Source organism: Danio rerio, chromosome 4 (genome assembly GCF_052040795.2).
Source record: "Danio rerio strain M-AB ecotype USA chromosome 4, GRCz13ab, whole genome shotgun sequence".
NCBI lineage: Eukaryota > Metazoa > Chordata > Actinopteri > Cypriniformes > Danionidae > Danio > Danio rerio.
Genome location: NC_141024.2, coordinates 51006796 through 51027123, shown reverse-complemented (window position 1 = coordinate 51027123; position 20328 = coordinate 51006796). Strand labels below are relative to the sequence as shown.

The following is a 20328-nucleotide window of genomic DNA, read 5'->3' as shown; positions in this document are numbered from 1 at the left end:
GGAGAAAACCTGAAGTTGTGGGTAGTAAAGTGAACCTCTATTTGGTTATATTCAGTACAGTACGGGCCCCGGCCACACATGCATGAAAAACATGATAATAAGTGATAATGATATGATTAAAGGTTAAAGGGTCGTCTGTGCTCATCGAAGGAGTGGGTATCTGGATGATGACCACACCAGGATTAGAAAATATCCTTTCTGTGATATGATTATTAATACCTTTGCAATGGAGAATTGTTCAGGTGCATAGATTATATAATGACTTGTCTTCCCTCTTTAGAGTAAAACTAGAATCATATGTGTGATATGAATGATATTGCTTTATCTGTATGCCAAGTTATTTGCTTCTTTAAAATCTTCAGGTCTATTCTAGAGGTCATGGAGACCTCTCATGTGGAACTGGACGTTTGATGTTACTTAAACAGCTGTCAGTACATGTGAATTCTGCTGTCTTCTATTCTATATTAAATGAGAAAGACTTTCTATGTATTAGCTGCCAGTAAAAAGATGTTTATTGTGCCATTCTGTCAAGATGCCTATTAGATTGCAGGACATCCTATAAGTTGATAATCAATCTTTATGTATGTGTGTGTGTGTGTGTGTGTGTTCTTCATTAGAGGAGTCTAGAAGACTGTAGTTAAATTTCTGATCATCCTGACAATAGAAATATCCTGTTATATTATGTCTGACATCTGGTTTGCTTGTCGCCTAATGCCAAATTTACATTGCATGATTTTCCTAAATATCAGATGTGATGGCACTATTACTGCTGAAAAGTTGAGCTGAGACAGAGATTTTGGAGCACAATACACTGCCTTTTTTCAGGGAGGCTTATGCATATTTCAGTAAGACAATGCAAAACCAAATTCTGCACACATTATAAAGTCCTGTCAGCGGAGGAAGAGGATACAGGTAATTGACTGGCCTGCCTGCAGTCCCGACCTATCTCTGATAGAGAATGTGTGGCGCATTGTCAAGACCCTGTACTATTGTCTACCTTAAGACTTGTTTGGGAAAAAGAATGGGAAAAATTACACCTGAAACACTTCATCACTTGTTGTCTTCATTCCCAAAACGTCGTCTAAGGGTTGTGAAAAGGAATGTCAACATTACAAAGTGGTAAATGTTTACTGTTCCAACTTTTCTTGAAATATGTTGCAACAACCAAAATTGGAACACATTTATTTAAAATAATCATTAAAAAAACACGAGGAACACGTTAAATATTTTTTTTGTATTGTCTGCAATGAAATGCAAATTTTTTGGAAATCTTTTTTTGTATTATTATTTGCGATTTCCATACTGTCCCAACTCTTTCTGATTTGGGTTTGTATTATTACTAATTATATATTTATTTCACTATAGTTGAAGCACTCAAAATTTAGAAAAAAGTTTACCAATGCTGCGATTATTTGAGAAAAAATAAATATAAAAGGTTGCATTTTTTTTAAAGCACAGTATTTCATGTGAATGTAGTTTAAAATATTATTTATTCTAGTGATCAAAGCTTTCCTCATTACTTTAGTCCATAAAAATCATTCAGGAATTATTGTAATACGCTTGATAAATGCCCAAAAAACACTTTTTATTACAACAGTTTTATTAAAACAGTTACAATTTATTAGAATGTAAGGATGGCTAAGTCTCTCCATAATATCAGAACCTGAGAACTTATGGAATTCCACGAAACAAGACGATGATAATTGTCAGGAACTAAAACAATAAACTTTAAAATCTGAGAAGAAGATCAGCTAGGAAACCAATAGTTCATGCATCTCGATCATGCATCCTTTGCCCTCGACTTTACCTTCTCCACCAGAGCAGCTCACTTATGATCTACAATAATATTGTGTATCTTGTGGCTCTGTATTCATGTCTGATGTCAATATGATTAATGACGCAAACAGTGAAATTGAGTGAAAATAGACGAATACTGATGTGTTTTGTGTTTCTGGAATACTTTGCTGGACAGTAGCCATCAGAGTCCAAAATAAACCACTGGATGGACAAACAAGGGTGGATGTCAAACATCCCACATGCTGCAGTGGTTCAGAAGCAGTGGAAGCCTGTTGTTAGGTTGGACTTTATCAACAGCAGTTTTGTGCATAAAATGATTTTGTCTCAACACTGGAAAGGGCTGACTGTCAGGCCCGTCCTTGACAAGAGCGATGGTGTTTTCACCAAAAGACCCTTTCACCAAAAGGCTGTATGTCCTTAATGATAGAGACATCATTCTCTTCATTGCTACAAAATACATTTTGAGTGATGAGGAGTTATTCTATGATTATTGCTCAAAGAGGAGATCTTTTGTCAGGAAAGGGCTGGATGTGAAACAACATCTTTCCATCACCCATACTCACTCACTTCTAACAAGTCCAACTCCAAGTTTCCACCTGTGGCCATGTTCTCTCCTCTCTCTCTGGACAACCATCACTGCTCTTCTCACCCTGAAGTACTCTTTCTGCACTGAAAAGCACAAACACTGCTCTGCAAATAGAGACTTGGTTGTAATAGGCTGAATGAGTGGGACTATATATTCCATTTAAAAACATGCAATCATTTAAAAGTAAAAATATACAACATTAATTAAAACTTAAAGCTTTTTCAGATAAGTACAACACTGTTTCCCCTTCACCTGAAAAGTGATGTGATAGTTTAAATAAATAAGAAAAGGAAAATGACAGGAAAAAACAAGTCAATGATCAACTTCCAAATTTTTCCCTGTCATTTTCGTTTTTCCATGTAATCAGCCGAGGACAAGAAAGAAGGAATCTACAAATATCCACAATTTCCTGGAAAAAACACTAAAATAACAGGCTCTGTATGAAAGCTGCTCTTTGAAAAGAATAAGGCAATTAAGGCTAATTAAAACAAGACAGTACGCAGTCAAATACAATAAGAATTTATTTTAGCAAAAGAGAAAAAAGGTCAATTTATTTTGGACAGAATTCATTGTAAAATGTAAGACATTATTTATAAAGACAGACCGGCCTATAGAATTATTTTTAGAGTGTTTGAACATGAATACCAGCTGTTATTTTTTATCTAACAGCAGCAAAACTACACGCTGAACGCTGTGAGTTTGCGTCAGGATGATGATGATACATGAGCTGACTTTAATTTTTTTTATTTTTTCAAAACAGTTTAGATCAAAACAAACAAAACCGCATCAAAAAAACAAGCAAACTGACAAACAGACATTTTTAAAGAAAAATGGAAACAAAAAAGAAATACAAGTGTCAAAGGTGACCAAATACAATCTGGGCTCAATCGTTGATAAAATGTTGCTGTAGAAAATTTTGTTAAGGGTTACGTGTCAAAGATCAACAGGCTCCAAACATATATAAAATAAAAGCACAACAATGAAACTAAAACGGGACTTTTCTTCTGAACCATTTAGAGTCACGAAACACCAAAACAAATTTTTTGAGCTGTTGACAGTTGTATATGTGTCCCACACTGCTAAAAACACTATTAGGACACCTATATTTCACAAAAAAGTGACAATTGGTTGTTTTTGCGTTATTTCGAGCAAATTCGTACTACCGGTTTGAAACTAATTTTTGAAGCTGCATCACGGCCATGACATAATAGCGTGTATTCCAGCGTGTGGACTGGACATCTGTACCAAGGCGTCCCGCATTATTTCTCTGAGTGCATTGCATTCATTCATGAGTATGGCTTGGTTCAAACCAATCAGCGCTCTATTATGATTATCATTAATATGCATGCTAGCTTTCTTAGACTGTACCTGAAACAGTGTTCAGACGGCAGAGAGACAACACACATCGTGTTGCCAAAAGTTGTGGGAAAAGAATAAGAATTGTTTGGAGATACGGGTCGCCAGTGTTGCTTTCGTAATGTGAAGGTTTTGTTTTCATTTTCTCTCTATGCGAGTACTGTTAGACTCGTGCGTGGATCCGTAGATGCGACGCGCGGCAGAAATGTGTTTGTTTGGAACATTTTTTACTCGAGAGCATTTCTCATCTATGGCGAGATCCGGATTTGCTGCTCGTCTCCTTTAAAAAAGACGCAGCTTCAGCATGTGGTGATTATCCTGTCTACAGATTCATTTGTATGTATAGAAATTATTAACAAAATCTACAGTATCATTCAAGTTTATCATTCAAGATTAAGTGTATGCGATCAGCGCCCTTTCTTTGTTCATTCAGATGGCAAAGTTATAGTTCTTATAGTCAGCTGTACTCTTTCAGTGTTTAAAGACAGACCTTAGTCAAAAAGATTTCTAAGTTACTTAGTTTACAGTACGTTAATATCACTACAATATTGAAAGATCTGTAAATGCTGCTCTCTGTGTGTAAACACTAAACGTGAACACTAAGCAAACTTTTGCCGACCGTCGTGTTGAATTTTCGCCTCATTTTGTGATAGGATAGTCTACACACACACGGCTTTCTGACCTCCTGAGTGTTAACATGTTGTTATCTCTCTACTTTGTTGACCTCTAAGAAGGTTATCCGGGTTACAAATGAGAAAGCGCGCAGGGGCGGGGTTGATGAGGGAAAAAGTTCAGTTGAAGATGTCTCGTGTGTGTGCGAGGAGGGAATGAACGAAATAAAGTGTGCTTACTAAATAAACGTCGTGTTTATTCAACTTTACATGGTAGCAGAGGATGGTTGAATGATGGCAGCCAGTTATAAAGTTCCGCCGAAGTTTGACGAAACAAGACCGTACGAGTGCTGGAAAAATGAAGTTAATATCTGGACGCGGGTCACTGAACTCGATAAAAAGAAACAAGCCCTCGCTGTTGCATTGGGGCTTGAAGGCAGAGCCCGTGAGACAGCGATGGAAATATCTGCGGTGGATTTAGACAGTGATACAGGTATGACAACGCTGATGGCTAAGCTGGATGATGTGTTCTTAAAAGAGGAGAAGGATCGCGCGTATGAAGCGTATTCTTATTTTGATGGAATAACTAAGGACAGTTCGGTTTCCATGGCGGACTACATAATTGATTTTGAACAGCGATATAATAGAAAAGGTATAATATGACGCTTCCTGACGCTGTAATAGCATTTAAGCTATTGGATACGGCATGTCTCGACGACAAAACAGACAGCTAGCACTGACAGCCTGCACAGAGTTAACATTTTCATCTATGAAGTCGGCTCTAAAACGGATATTCGGAGGAAAAGCAGCAGGCTTGTCAAACGGGATACAAGTGAACCAGGATGTTGCGTTTTTCACCAAACAAAGACCACAAAGAAGGGAAAAACGTAATGAAATGTGGCAAAGTGGACATTCAAAGCAGCCATTACCAGGGACTAATCCACTAGATAAGTACGGTAAGAGATCCAGATGTGCTATTTGCCAGTCTACATTTCATTGGGCTTAAGACTGTCCACACAAGAAAACTAAACATGTTAAAATAACTGAAAATGCAAACATTGAGGAATGTAACATAACATTATTTACCAAAGCCTCAATGTCAGATGCAGAAATATTCATGACTGAATCACTGGGATCAGCGATTATTGACACTGCTTGCACCCGTACTGTGTGTGGGGAGAAATGGCTGGAAAATTATATTGATGATCTCACTCAAGACCAAGTAAACCAGCTGATGCAAACAGAAACTCGTAGTTGCAGACCATTTCGGTTTGGTGATGGGAACTTGGTATATTCCACAAAAAATGTGAAATTACCAGCTAAAATAGGACTGACAAAATGCCTAATCCACACAGAAGTCGTCAAAGTTGACATTCCCCTCCTGCTGAGTAAAACGTCACTAAAAACGGCAGGGACCATTTTGGACATGGAAAAGGACAGTGCAGTGATGTTCAAACAATCCATTCCTCTTGAATTTACTAGTTCTGGACATTACTGTGTCGATATCAGAGACAAAGACAATGAAAAAGATCAAACTGAGGAGAAAGTTCTAACAGTGACAGAAAGCATGTCTCCTGAGGAGAAACACAAAGTCCTTTTGAAACTCCATAAACAGTTTGGCCACGCGTCGGCAGACAGGCTACAGAGGCTCATGCACAGTTCAGGAAATAAGGACAAAGAGTGTTTTGCTATTCTACAACAAATAGTAGATGACTGTGAAATATGCAAAAAGTACAAAAGGACAAAACCAAAGCCTGCTGTGGGATTGCCCATGGCTTCTGAATATAACGAGACCATGGCGGTGGATTTGCACGAGTTAGAACCAAGTATATGGTACCTTCACATCATCGACCACTTCACACGTTTCAGCGCCGGAAGTATTGTTAAAACAAAGAAGTCTTCTGAAATTGTCAATTCCTTCATTCACACTTGGATAAGTGTTCATGGCGCCCCCCAAAAACTGTACAGTGACAATGGTGGAGAATTCAACAACCAAGAAATCAGAGACATGGCTGAAAACTTTAACATCGAGATAAGAACAACAGCTGGATACAGTCCTTGGAGCAACGGACTACTAGAGAGACATAACCAAACACTCACCGAGATCATCCTGAAGGTGAAATGAGAAAACGGATGTGACTGGCACACTGCACTTGACTGGGCCCTCATGGCCAAGAACAGTATGTTGAATGTTCATGGCTACAGTCCATACCAATTAGTCTTTGGACAGAATCCTAACCTTCCTTCTGTTTTAGTTGATAAATTACCTGCTTTAGAGGGTACCACTGTAAGCGCTAAAGTAGGGGAACACATTTCGGCTCTACACGCTTCTAGAAAAGCATTCACTGAAGCAGAGTCTTCTGAACGTATAAGAAGGGCACTACATAAGCAGCTTAGGCCCACAGATGACATGTATGTGACAGGTGACAAGGTATTTTACAAAAGGGCAGATTGTCCAGAGTGGAAGGGACCAGGGGTGGTTATTGGTCAAGATGGAGCTGTTGTTTTTATAAGACATGGTGGGACTCTTGTAAGAGTACATCAATCCAGGCTCTGTAAGGCAAATACACAGAATCAGGAATCTCGAGATAAGCAAAATGAACAAGCTAACAGTCAGAAAGTAACCAAAAAGGGTAGCTTAAACAGTGTAGCAGATAGCTCAGATAGTGAAGTCACAGACAGTGACCAAGAAAACATCAGTGACAGGGAATTGTGTACAGGAGAAGTGGCTTATCCTAGAATAACACAAGCTGAAACGGATCATGTTGTGTGTGGTGATCCTGTCTCTTTTGCTGATGTAAAGCTAAAGACAGGACAGACCATAACATTTAACAAACAGAATAGTGATGGTCTACATAGAGCCAAAGTTTTAGGCAGAGCAGGCAAAGCCTCTGGAAAATATAAAAACTGGTTTAATCTGCAACATATTAAACATGATGGGAGTGATGGGCAAAAGGAGTCAGTGGATATGTCAGGTGTGGACAATCTTCACATTGAATCAACCGATAGAGAGGCTGATGTGCTAATTACAAAAGATATTTCATTTGATGCTGCTAAACAGGCGGAAATATTTAACTGGTACAAAAACAATGTTTTTGAGGAAGTTGAGGATGCAGGTCAAAAGTGTGTATCTACCAGATGGGTCTGTAGTCTTAAAGAGACTCAGAACGGGATTGTGCCCAAAGCTAGACTTGTAGCCAGAGGTTTTGAAGAGCTTAACATTCATGAGTTGCAGAAAGATTCTCCAACCTGTGCTTCTGATTCTCTTAGGCTATTATTAGCTGTAATCTGTCAAAACAAGTGGCAAGTTCATTCTATGGACATCAAATCTGCTTTCTTGCAGGGTATGCAGCTGTCCAGAGAAATCTATGTCCGCCCCCCTCCTGAAGTAGGAAAGGAAAATGTTTTGTGGAAACTAAACAAGTGTGTTTATGGCCTTGCAGATGCATCATTGTATTGGTACATCAAAGTGAAATAAATCATGTTGAGTACAGGTAGTAAATTGTCTAAAGTAGATCCAGCAGTATTCTACTGGTTGGATGAACAGTGTAAGGTTACTGGAGTACTCGCATGTCATGTAGATGATTTTCTTTGGGCAGGCTCACAGAACTTCTCAACTAATGTAATACCTATACTAAAGTCTGCATTAAATGTTGGACGTGAGGAGCATGAACATTTCTGCTATGTAGGAATGGACTTTGTTACTATTAATGGTGTAGTTCATGTACATCAACATAGGTACATTGAAAACCTACAGCCCATTCAACTGCAAGCAGCACGTGCAGTGCAGAGGGACACCTCCCTTAATGAGACTGAAAGAGAGCAGCTAAGGTCAAAAATAGGACAAATACTGTGGGTTGCAAAACAAACCAGACCAGACATTATGTTTGATGTAAGCAGTTTAGCATCAAATATAAAGCATGCTACAGTTCAGTCTATTCATGACACAAACAAGGTCATTAGAAAGCTTAAATCTGAAAAGGTGAGTCTCAAGTTTCAACATTTGGGAAACAGTGATGCTCTGAACTTTGTTGTTTTTAGTGATGCTTCTCTTGGGAATCTCCCTGATGGTGGCACACAAGGGGGTACACTGATCGGTCTCATGGGAGAAGGAGGGAAGTTTTCTCCTCTCTGTTGGCAATCTAAGAAAATTAGACGTGTAGTGAGGAGTACTCTGGCGGGGGAAACGCTGGCCCTGTCAGATGGAATAGATAATGCCATTTTTCTGACTACTCTATTTTCTGAACTTACCATTGGAAATGCTGAACTGAATACACCGCCGTTGATCTGTGTAACAGACAATCATTCTTTGTTTGATGCCCTTAAGTCAACAAAACAGGTCTCTGAAAAACGTCTTCGACTGGAAATAAGCAGCATAAAGGATCTTATGCAGAGTAAAAAGATCAAGAAGGTACTTTGGTCAGACACAAAAACTCAACTTGCGGACTGTCTTACAAAAAAAGGGGCGTCAGCCCTTATGTTATTTAAAGTACTCAGTGAAGGATTATGGTGCTATTGAAAGCACTAAGTTAAGGACTGAGAACACTTAAAAAAAAAAAAAAAAAAAAAGAAGGGTGAATGTGTTCATTCAAAACTTTCATTTAAATATAATACTTTGTTTCTTTTAATATGGGAACTGTAATATATATTTTTTATGTATTTTGTTTTTTTTTTTGTTTAAAGTATAGGGAGACTGTTAACATGTTGTTATCTCTCTACTTTGTTGACCTCTAAGAAGGTTATCCGGGTTACAAATGAGAAAGCGCGCAGGGGCGGGGTTGATGAGGGAAAAAGTTCAGTTGAAGATGTCTCGTGTGTGTGCGAGGAGGGAATGAACGAAATAAAGTGTGCTTACTAAATAAACGTCGTGTTTATTCAACTTTACACTGAGTGCATCTGAGTTACAGAGAAAGGCAAAGGCTTTTTTTCTCTTATATGACGTGCGGTATCAAACATCCCACCGTCATTAAACACACGTCTCCCCTGCGTGTGTGTTTGTTTGTACTCGGTCAGAAGCGCATGCCCAAATGGCAACTCCCATTTTTATTCAAACCCTGCCCATTTTTCCTCCCCCGACACTCCAACCCAAACAAAGCTAGACACCCCCACTTTCCTAACTTTTTCCAAACTAGAGGTGTGAAAACATCCTGCTGAAATGGGGGGTTTCATGACCCTTTAACCTAAACCTGTTTGATCAGTATCTATTAGGTCTGGAAGAATGTCCTCTAATCGTTTAGCTAGTACAGATGCATAGAGTCTATAGTCAATATTTAGTACTGAAATAGGTCTATATGAATTACACTCTAGTGGATCTTTTCCTTCTTTTGGGATCACAGATATGATAGCTTTTCTCCTGGATCTGGGGGGTGGGTGGGGTCGCCCTCATGTAAGGTATGATTAAAGCATTCAAAAAGCATTCACATCAATAGTTCTTTGAATATTTTATACCATTCTGCAGAGAAGCCATCTATGCCTGGTACTTTAGATGTTTTAAGTTTTGATATAGCGTTGCTTATTTCTTCTATGGTTATTATTAGTTTTGATTGATAGTTTACATTTACATTTAGTCATTTAGCAGACGCGACCATAATACATAATACCATAATACGACCATTATTATATGAGGAAAAGAAAACCCTAAATCCCATTTTATTTAATTTCTTATGTTCTGTATCAGAAAGATGTGTCTCTTGCCAGAAGATTATCTGTTGCTTTTCTCTTTTCATTTCAGCCACGTTTGCTTCTTTTAATTGGATTTAGTAACCTATTAATATTCAAAGTAATTACTCTATATTCCTGTTTTTGCATATACTATAATCAGATGTTATTGCGAAGATCACGGTGACCGGAACAAAAAAAAAAAACACAAATATGAATATCCTGAACCACAAAAAAAAAACATTACGAAAAAGGTCTCCAAACCTTGAAGTCTTAAATAACTTCTGAATGTGACGTGAAAGCCTTCCTTCTCTAAAGAGCCCCTCCTTGCTGTGCCTATAGCACAAAAAATGTTAACAAATATATTCAGCACCCATATCTGGCAATATTATATTCTTGTATTTTTGGTTAGGTTTTCAAGTGAAATATTTCTATTTATAGCAAGGAATTTTAAATGTATAAAATAGAATCCCTTTATGTCTTCCTACCAGTATGTTACTCAATGACTCGAGTCTTGGTGTGCTTTAATCGTTCATCTTGTGTCGTTGGTCAGTTCGGTTAAATACCATTCTTCCTTCAAACGATTTAAATGTCGATTATCTTTGAATCAAGTCAAGAAGTTTTACCAGTCTCTCAGAGTTCTTTGTTAGGATCTGTCAGGTTTTACCCTTCTTTCAAATGGAGCTAGTGTTGTCTCTTTAAAATTCAATTTCAAATTCTTTTCTTTGATGTCACTCCAAACTTTGCCAAGATCTTTGTTTCTCTTTCCCAGAGTTCCCCTTCGGTTGGGGAACTTCAGTGCCATAAAGTGGATGAAATCCACGAATGGGAGGATTCGGATCAGAAGCCGCTTGTCTGGAGAGTATTGAACGGGCCAATGAATGAAATTAATTGGCAGCGTAAGCTTGCGCAGGTGTGCGGCATCTGCAATTATCTCAGCATATAAGCACACCTGAAGCTAGCAAACGCCATCCTTTTCGCTTCAGATCCTTTCTGAGTGAGTCGATGAGGGTTCCTCTTGCTGTTCAGCACTTCAGAGCGAACGAGTGTGTCTCCCGGTCCAGAGTGGGTCTTCGCGGTGGCAGACGGTCGAGCTGGGTTTCTCCCTTGCCTGCGGTTCTTTGGGTCCGGTCCTCCAGAGCGGTGCGTATTGTTGCAAACTTTCCTAAAAGAGCAACACAGTCGTGCAGCACGTCCTTTTCAGGATGGCGCTCCGACTGTGCGTTTCTGGATGCGGGGGTCTCCTGGCTCCGGATGATGGACACGATCACTGCATTGCATGTTTGGGGGTCCAGCATGTTAATGCGGTGCTCGCAGGCGGTTCATGTCGTCATTGCGATGCTATGACCGTTGCACAGCTAAGATCGCGGCTAACTTTCGCAAGAGAGCGAGCCACCACAGTTGCCTCCTGTTCTAAAAAAGCAGCAGGCGCTCGGGCAGATCTGAGGGTTCCAGCGGGAGATAATCCGCCGCCCATGGGCTCGCGGACCTCTCGCTCCTCACGGCGCTCCATCCAAGCTTCGGGTAGTAGGAGTGATCCGTCTAACCAGATGGTAGCTCTCACACTCGCTGACACCGGAGATCAGATGTCCTCCACGGCATCGGAGGGTGGGCTTTCACTGTCTGACGAAGATCTGGACCCGCTCGCCCCCTCCGGGCAGGTGAGCGCTGTCAAATCGGATCCTGAAGCGGACATGTTAGCCGTGCTTTCCCGGGCTGCTTCGGCCGTGGGGTTGGAGATGGTTTATCCCCCAGCTCCGCGGCCGGACCGACTAGATGGGTGCTACCTAGAGGACCAGAAGGCGAAGCCTTCGAAACCTCTCGTCCCCTTCTTCCCGGAAGTGCACAGTAGGCTCACGCAGTCTTGGAGGGCACCTTTCTCTGCCCGTGCTGCATGTACCTCCGCCCTCACCGCCCTTGACGGCGGAGCTGCCAGGGGGTATGAGGTGATCCCGTCAGTGGAGCGCGCTATCGCGGTCAATCTTTTTCCGCGCGGCACCTCTACGTGGCGGGGCAGTCGACTGCGATGGGCAATGTCATCTATCGGTGTGGCCGTAAGCCCGCTCCGCCCGCCGAGCCATCCACCGCCGAGGGCGCCCGCCAACGAGTGCTGCCCTGCCCCCGCCTGCGCCTCTGGCCAAGCGGGCGCGGCCTACACCTCGAAAGCAGGCAGCCCCTCCTGCCCAGGGCGCCGTTAAGTCCGGTAAACAGACCGTGAAGCGTCCCTGAGACAGGCCATCCGGAGAAGAGGAAACTTGCTCTTTCCCCGCTGGAGGGTGGGGCCCCGATAACAACGGTACTTTTCAGTGCCACCAAAACATGAGTAAAAGAGCACTTTTTCCCTTCCCCGGATGTGACTGCACGAGTTCTGCCAGTCCGGGACGCGCTGCCTTCCGGCTCGCAGACTCTACGTGCTTCGCCAGTGGCTCACGAGCGCTGGGGGGACGGTCCCTTCCCTCAGCCCTCCAGCCCCCTCTCCGGAGTCAGGGTGCGAAGCCAGAGCGAATCGCTCTCCTCCAGCTCTTCCGCGGGACCCTCGTGCTTCCCGGATCAGCACACCCACTCCGCGCTGCCCCACCGCTGGTACGTCAGCGATTGTAGCGATGACTCCATTAGCGAGGGCTCTGCCTGCCTGGTTAACGCGGGCCAGCCCCTCGCGGTGGCTCATACGCACAATCAGACTCGGTTACGCGATTCAGTTCGCGAAACGGCCCCCCAAGTTTACGGGCGTGTATTTCTCCAGGGTCAACCGCCTGTCCGCCCCTGTCTTGCGAGAGGAGATTGCTGCCCTCCTGGCGAAGGGTACAATCGAGCCGGTTCCTCCAGCCGAGATGGAGAGCGGGTTTTACAGCCCATACTTCATCGTACCCAAAAAGAGCGATGGGTCACGGCCAATCCTAGATCTGCGCGTTTTGAACCGCTGTCTGCACAGGCTGCCGTTCAGAATGCTCACGCAGATGCGCATTCTCCAATGCGTTCGTCCTCAGGATTGGTTTGGAGCTATAGACCTGAAGGACGCGTATTTCCATGTCTCCATTCTTCCACGCCACCGACAATTTCTGCGGTTTGCGTTCGAGGGTCGAGCGTGGCAGTACAAGGTCCTCCCCTTCGGGCTCTCTCTGTCTCCGCGGGTCTTCACCAAACTTGCGGAGGGTGCCCTAGCGCCCCTTCAGCTCGCGGGCATTCGCATACTCTATTTCGACGACTGGCTGATTTTAGCCCACTCGCGGGAGCAATTGATTATGCACAGGGACAAGGTGCTTCGGCATCTCCGCCTACTAGGGCTTCAGGTCAACCGAGAAAAGAGCAAACTCGCCCCCGTGCAGAGGATTTCTTTCTCGGGATGGAGCTGGACTCGATCACCATGGTAGCGCACCTCTCCAAGGAACGCGCTCGCCTGTTGCTGAACTGTCTGAGGGAGCTCGACAGCAAACTAGTGGTCCCACTGAAGTTCTTTCAGAGGTTCCTGGGGCATATGGCATCCGCAGCCGCCATCACGCCGCTCGGGTTGCTCCATATGAGACCACTTCAGCACTGGCTTCACGATCGGGTCCCCAGACGCGCATGGCACGCGGGCACACACCGGGTCTCGGTTACTGCGCTGTGTCGCCGCGCCCTCAGCCCTTGGAACGACCCCTCGTTCCTACAGGCCGGTGTGCCTCTAGGACAGGCGTCCAGCCATGTTGTTGTTTCAACAGATGCTTCCAACACGGGTTGGGGGGCCGTGTGTCGCGGGCATGCGGCTGCGGGCCTGTGGAAGGGTGCCCAGTTGCATTGGCATATCAATCGCCTAGATCTGTTGGCAGTGTTCCTCGCTCTCCACCGCTTTTTACCGGTGCTGGAGCGGCAACACGTGCTGGTCAGGACGGACAGTATGGCGGCGGCGGCGTATATCAACCGCATGGGGGGTATGTGCTCTCGCCGCATGTCTCAGCTCGCCCGCCGTCTGCTCCTCTGGAGTCACCCGCGGCTGAAATCGCTGCGCGCCATTCACGTTCCAGGCACGCTCAATCGTGCAGCCGATGCGCTCTCACGACAGCTGTTACGCCCTGGAGAATGGAGACTCCACCCCGAGTCTGTTCAGCTGATATGGGCGCGATTCGGGGAGGCCCAGATCAATCTGTTTACTTCCCCCGAGAACGCTCACTGCCAGTTGTTTTATTCCCTGACTCAGGGCTCTCTCGGCACGGATGCACTGGCCCACAGCTGGCCTCGGGGCATGCGCAAGTATGCGTTTCCCCCAGTGAGCCTGCTCGCGCAGTTTCTGTGCAAGGTCAGGGAGGACGAGGAACAGGTTCTGCTAGTTGCGCCCCTTTGGCCCAACCGGACCTGGATATCAGAGCTCTCACTCCTCGCGACGGCCCTCCCCTGGCGGATCCCTTTGAGAGAGGACCTACTCTCTCAGGGACAGGGCACCATCTGGCACCCTCGCCCCGATCTTTGGAACCTCCACGTGTGGTCCCTAGACGCGAGGAAGACTTATGTAACCTACCGACTGCGGTGGTTAATACCATCACTCAGGCTAGAGCCCCCTCCACGAGGCGCGCCTACGCCCTGAAGTGGAGTCTATTCACTGAATGGTGCGTCTCTCGCAGAGAAGACCCCCGAAATTGCCAGATTAGTGTTGTGCTCTCTTTCCTTCAAGAGAAGTTGGACAGCAGGCTGTCGCCCTCCACTCTCAAGGTTTACGTGGCCGCCATCTCCGCTATCATAGCGCGGTAGCTGGCGGCACCGTGGGAAAGCATAACCTTGTCATCCAGTTCCTTAGGGGTGCTAGGCGAATTAATCCATCTCGCCCCCCTCTCATGCCCTCTTGGGATCTCGCCCTCGTTCTCACGAGTTTGCGATCCGATCCCTTTGAGCCACTCGAATCAGTCTCTCTAAGATTTCTGTCCCTGAAGACAGCTCTGCTGGTTGCGTTGGCCTCCATCAAGAGGGTCGGGGACCTGGAGGCATTTCGGTCAGTGACTCGTGCCTGGAATTCAGGCCGGATTACTCTCACGTCACCCTGAGACCCCGACCCGGTTATGTGCCCAAGGTTCCTACCACCCCCTTTAGAGATCAGGTAGTGAACCTGCAAGCGCTGCCCCCGGAGGAGGCAGACCCAGCCCTTTCTTTACTTTGTCCAGTTTGCGCTCTGCGCATTTATGTGGACCGTACTCAGAATTTTAGATCATCTGAGCAGCTCTTTGTCTGTTATGGCGGTCGGCAGCAGGGAAGTGCCATATCGAAACAAAGATTATCCCACTGGATTGTGGATGCCATTTCACTCGCTTATTCGAGTCGAGGTCAGCCGTGTCGGAGCGTTGCATCCTCTTGGGCGCGTGCACGTGGCGCCTCTCTAACAGACATCTGTAGAGCTGCGGGCTGGGCGACACCCAACACATTTGCAAGGTTTTACAATCTGCGAGTGGAGCCGGTTTCCTCAAGGGTATTAGGTAACCCTTTGGTGATTGAGGAAACAACTCGGTAGGGTGTTGAAACACGCTTGCTGCGCCATTCTCCCTAACACGGAGGTGCGTGCGCCTTTTTATCTGTCAGTAAAGTTCCCCGTCAGGTGAGCCCTGCAGATTCCTCCGTGGCCCCCAGCACTGACTCAGCGGAGGAGTCACTTGCTGGCCCACTATGTTGTAGGTCTGCCCGCTGGTCAGCCCGCGTTTTGGGTATAGGTGCCTGCTATGCGTGATCCCCACTAGGCGATCCCATATGCTTATTCCACCACGGTTAAGTTCCCCCCCTGGGCGGACCAGTGTCTTCCCTCTCTGCTAACCACTCTTTGCTATGCGTACTCCCCCTTTTTAGGGCTAGTCCATATGTAAATTCTGCCATCTATCCCCCCCTTGGGTAACGGATGGCCTCCGCAGCGTCCTCCCTATCGGGATTGCACGCTTCCCAACGTACTGTCGTATTTCCTAGAATTATCTAGATGCTCACGACTTCCTAAAAAATATATCTAAATCCGTAAAACTTCTGTTGAAGTAGGATAAATTAGGGCCAGGGACACGTTGGAGGACCGCGCCTCCCATGATGTGAGTGCGTCACGCTTGCTTGACTATCTCCTCATCGGGGGCGTTGGTAAGGTGCAGTCATTATGGCGCTTTCCATACTTCTCCCATTCGTGGATTTCATCCACTTTATGGCACTGAAGTTCCCCAACCGAAGGGGAACGTTCGAGGTTACAGAAGTAACCCTTCGTTCCCCGAGGAGGGGAACGGAAGTGCCATACTCCGTCGCCATAATGACTGTCCCTTAGCTGTTTGAAAGTCTCTTCAGCTTAAAAGGATGGCGTTTGCTAGCTTCAGGTGTGCTTATATGCTGAGATAATTGCAGATGCCGCACACCTGCGCAAGCTTACGCTGCCAATTAATTTCATTCATTGGCCCGTTCAATACTCTCCAGACAAGCGGCTTCTGATCCGAATCCTCCCATTCGTGGATTTCATCCACTTTATGGCACTTCCGTTCCCCTCCTCGGGGAACGAAGGGTTACTTCTGTAACCTCGAACGATTCCTATAATAGTTTCTTCTTTGCTGTTTATTAGTCCTTTTTCTTTCAGATCTCTTGATGCCTCTGTTGACATTGTCGGATTTTAAGATCTATTTCGTCAAGTGACAGTTCGTTTTGATAAACATTTCCACCAAGTCTTGGATATTATTCCCTTTGCTTCCTTCCGGGATTCAAAAAATCTGAATATTATTTCTACGGGAGCGTGCTTCTAGATATAACAGTTTCTCTTAATAGTTTTCTTCATGTCTTAATTTGTATGGTTTGACCAAGAATTTCTTTTATCTAAGCAACGTTCTCCAATTCTCCAACTCGCTTCCTCACTTCGTTGACCTTTTCTGCTGTTGCGTTTAGGTTCGTGATCAGGCCATCCGGTTTTTGATTGACTTCTTATTTAAAGTTACTTAGTTCCATTTTCACATCTTTTGCGAGAGAATCTTGGAAGGCGGTTAAATCAAATTTAATATCCATCTGGAATACTTTGATGTCTGTATGTATTGCTGGAATGCTAGCTTACAGGCTATCAGCTATCCCGTCTGTCTCTGATTTTTCATCTGTTGATTTCTAGTTTTTTTTAGGTTTCAATGGTTGTTTTGTCCAAGCCTTTTTGTTTTTGTCCCCCTCCATGTTATTTAAACATGGTTTAGGTTATCATATATGATGTAAAAAAAAGATTAATACCAGTGTGTATGGGAGCGCTCTTTCTATTCTGCTACACCTGTTGATGCCATACCGGAAACCATCCCATGTCTTAAGCTTCCCCAAATTTGTGAAACTCTGTACACACTGATCATGTCTATGGTTTACCTCCAGTGTGAATCCTCTCATGTGTTTTCAGGGTTTGTGAGTGAGTAAACCTCTTACTGCACTGTGAACACTTGTAGGTTTTTTTACCCAGTGTGAATTCTCTGGTGCCGTTTCAAATCTTCAGCTGTAATAAAAGTCTTCTTACACTTCAAGCACATATACGCTCTCACACCAGTGTGGATCTTCATGTGTTTATTAAGGGATGACGGTCGGCTGAAACTCTTTCCACACTGAGTGCAAGTAAATGGTTTCTCTCCAGTGTGGATCCTCATGTGTTTATTAAGGGATGATGATTGGCTGAAACTCATCTCACACTTAGGGCATGTGAATGGTTTCTCTCCGGTGTGGATCATCATGTGTTCATTAAGGTACGATGATTTCCTGAAACTCTTCCCACACTTAGGGCATGTGAATGGTTTCTCTCCAGTGTGGATCATCATGTGTTGATTAAGGGATGATGATTGGATGAAACTCTTCCCACACTGAGTGCATTTGAATGGTTTCTCTCCAGTGTGGATCATGATGTGTTGATTAAGGTGTGATGATTGGCTGAAACTCTTCCCACACTGAGTGCATTTGAATGGTTTCTCTCCAGTGTGGATCATCATGTGTAGATTAAGATTTGATGATTGGCGAAAACTTTTCCCACACTGAGTGCATGTGAATGGTTTTTCTCCAGTGTGGATCCTCATGTGTCTGTAAAGCGATGATAAGTTGCTGAAACTCTTTCTACACTGAGAGCATGTGAATGGTTTCTCTCCAGTGTGGATCATCATGTGTCGAATAAGGTGTGATAATCGGCTGAAACTCTTCCCACACTGAGTGCATGTGAATGGTTTCTCTCCAGTGTGGATCATCATGTGTCGATTAAGGTGTGATAATCGGCTGAAACTCTTCCCACACTGAGTGCATGTGAATGGTTTCTCTCCAGTGTGGATCCTCATGTGTTTATAAAGGGATGATGATTGGTGAAAACTCTTCCCACACTGAGTGCACGTTATTGGTTTCTCTCCAGTGTGGATCCTCATGTGTAGATTAAAGTTTGATGATTGGCTGAAACTCTTCCCACACTGAGTGCAAGTAAATGGTTTCTCTCCAGTGTGGGTCCTCATGTGTTTATTAAGTGATGATGCTTGGCGGAAACTCTTCCCACACTGAGTGCACGTAAATGGTTTCTCTCCAGTGTGGATCCTCATGTGTAGATTAAAGTTTGATGATTGGCTGAAACTCTTCCCACACTGAGTGCAAGTAAATGGTTTCTCTCCAGTGTGAGTCCTCATGTGTTTAGAAAGGGATGATGATTGGCGAAAACTCTTCCCACATAGAGTGCACGTTATTGGTTTCTCTCCAGTGTGGATCCTTATGTGTTGATCAAGGTTTGATGAGCGGTTAAAACTCTTCCCACACTGAGTGCATGTGAATGGTTTCTCTCCAGTGTGGATCCTCATGTGTTTATTAAGTGATGATGCTTGGCGGAAACTCTTCCCACACTGAGTGCACGTGAATGGTTTCTCTCCAGTGTGGATTATCATGTGAATCTTAAGTTTGCTTTTGCTTGCCAAAATCTTTCCACACTGAGTGCAGGTGAAACAATTCTTGTCTCTCCTTTTCAAAATACCATCAGTCTGTAAATGAGTTTTTTCCTCCATTTTGACATAATGTTCCTCCTCTTTCCTCTCATTCTCTTCAATTAGGTCTGAAATAAATAAATAAAAGATTAGTTTTCATCAAGTCTAAAAATCTCTCATCAAAAGCTGAAAAGTAAAAAGACACTGGAAACATTGGCTACACACACTTATTTTGATGCATGTTAAATGTAAAATAAAATCGGATCATATTTTGTTCAGTCATTAACATGTACACATTTAAGCAGATTAAATTCATCTTTATTTATCTACTGCTTTTACAATGTAAATTGTGTCATAGTCGCCTAACATAGAAGTCATTGTAAATTGAAACGCTGTCAGTCTAGTTTTCAGAGTTTCTTACATAATTGATCATAAAAGTAATTTTGGTCACATTGATAAGACACAGATTTGAAAGGTGTAAATGGTGTGACGACTCTGGTATCAGTTTGGATGTGGCAGATCCTGTTAAGGTGCCATGGTAGCTCCCCAATTGGTTCAAAGCATATAAATGCGAGAGTGAGCTAGCTTCTGTAGGATAGTGTGGCTACTGGCCGTCCTTGCATCAAGACCATCTCTTTATTTTGGCAACCTTATTGTTTTGTTTGGCATTATTTATATGTGTAGTTAAAGTTAGTTATTTTCTTCATTTTCCCCTAGACATTTGTTTGTTTCTTGATTTGTTGTTTTATTAGTTGTGTATATTAAATAAGTTGCATATATAATTTTTTTGTTGTCTAAGCTCTTTTATGTTGCAACTCGAACGAGGGGGTCCAGTTAGATACATCCAGTTAGATCATTTTGTTCTCTTGATCTGGAATACCTTATGCTTCGGTGCCAACCACACTGGCCACCAAGAGAGGTCACAGCTGTTATAATTACAGATGTTTGCATCCACCCTCAAGCCAACACAGAGCAGGCGCTTAGGGAACTGAATGGGAGCATAAGCGAGCAGGAAACCACACACCCAGAGGCAGCATTTATTGTTACAGAGGACTTTAACAATGCCAATCTCAGGAAAATCACTCCAAAATACTATCACCATATCCCCACAAACATGCATGGTGACCGAATTTTGGACCACTGCTATTCTCCGTTCCGGGAAGCCAACAAATCCCTCCCCCGCCCACCGCTAAGCAAATCAGATGACTCTTTTGTTCTGCTCTTGCCTGTTTACAGACAGAAACTGAAACGGGAACCACCCACCCTCAAGACATTTCAAAGCTGGACGGACCAATCAAGTTCCATACTTCAAGAATGTTTTGATCATGTGGACTGGGAGATGTTCCGGGCAGCTTCTGATGACGACATTAAAGTTTACTCAAGACACCGTTACATGCTTCATCAGAAAGTGTATAGAAGACATGGTCCCAACAAAAACTGT

The 20328-nt window shown here is 43.9% G+C and overlaps 2 protein-coding genes across 4 annotated transcripts in view; one reads left to right on the top strand and one right to left on the bottom strand.

The window, feature by feature from the left end:
* The window catches only part of si:ch211-209n20.1, a 38498-nt gene extending 22101 nt beyond the window's left edge, over positions 1 to 16397 (top strand). For both annotated transcript variants that reach the window (XM_088650301.1, XM_087248617.2), the window contains one exon: positions 5 to 16397. The gene's annotated coding sequence lies outside the window, so the exon portion shown is untranslated. The remainder of the gene's footprint in view (positions 1 to 4) is intronic.
* LOC137491202 (uncharacterized) overlaps positions 2887 to 20328 on the bottom strand; it is a 33329-nt gene continuing 15887 nt past the window's right edge. The window contains exons 3-4 of one of the 2 annotated variants that reach the window (XR_015942554.1): positions 16540 to 19015; positions 2887 to 10801 (exon numbers count right to left, since the gene is read on the bottom strand). Coding sequence is in view for 1 of the 2 variants with exons in the window: in XM_087248654.2 (XP_087104780.1) it covers positions 17403 to 19015 (1613 nt within the window). In the remaining variant the exon portion in view is untranslated. Of the gene's footprint in view, positions 19016 to 20328 lie in introns of both variants that reach the window. The other variant, XM_087248654.2, reaches the window with a different exon arrangement.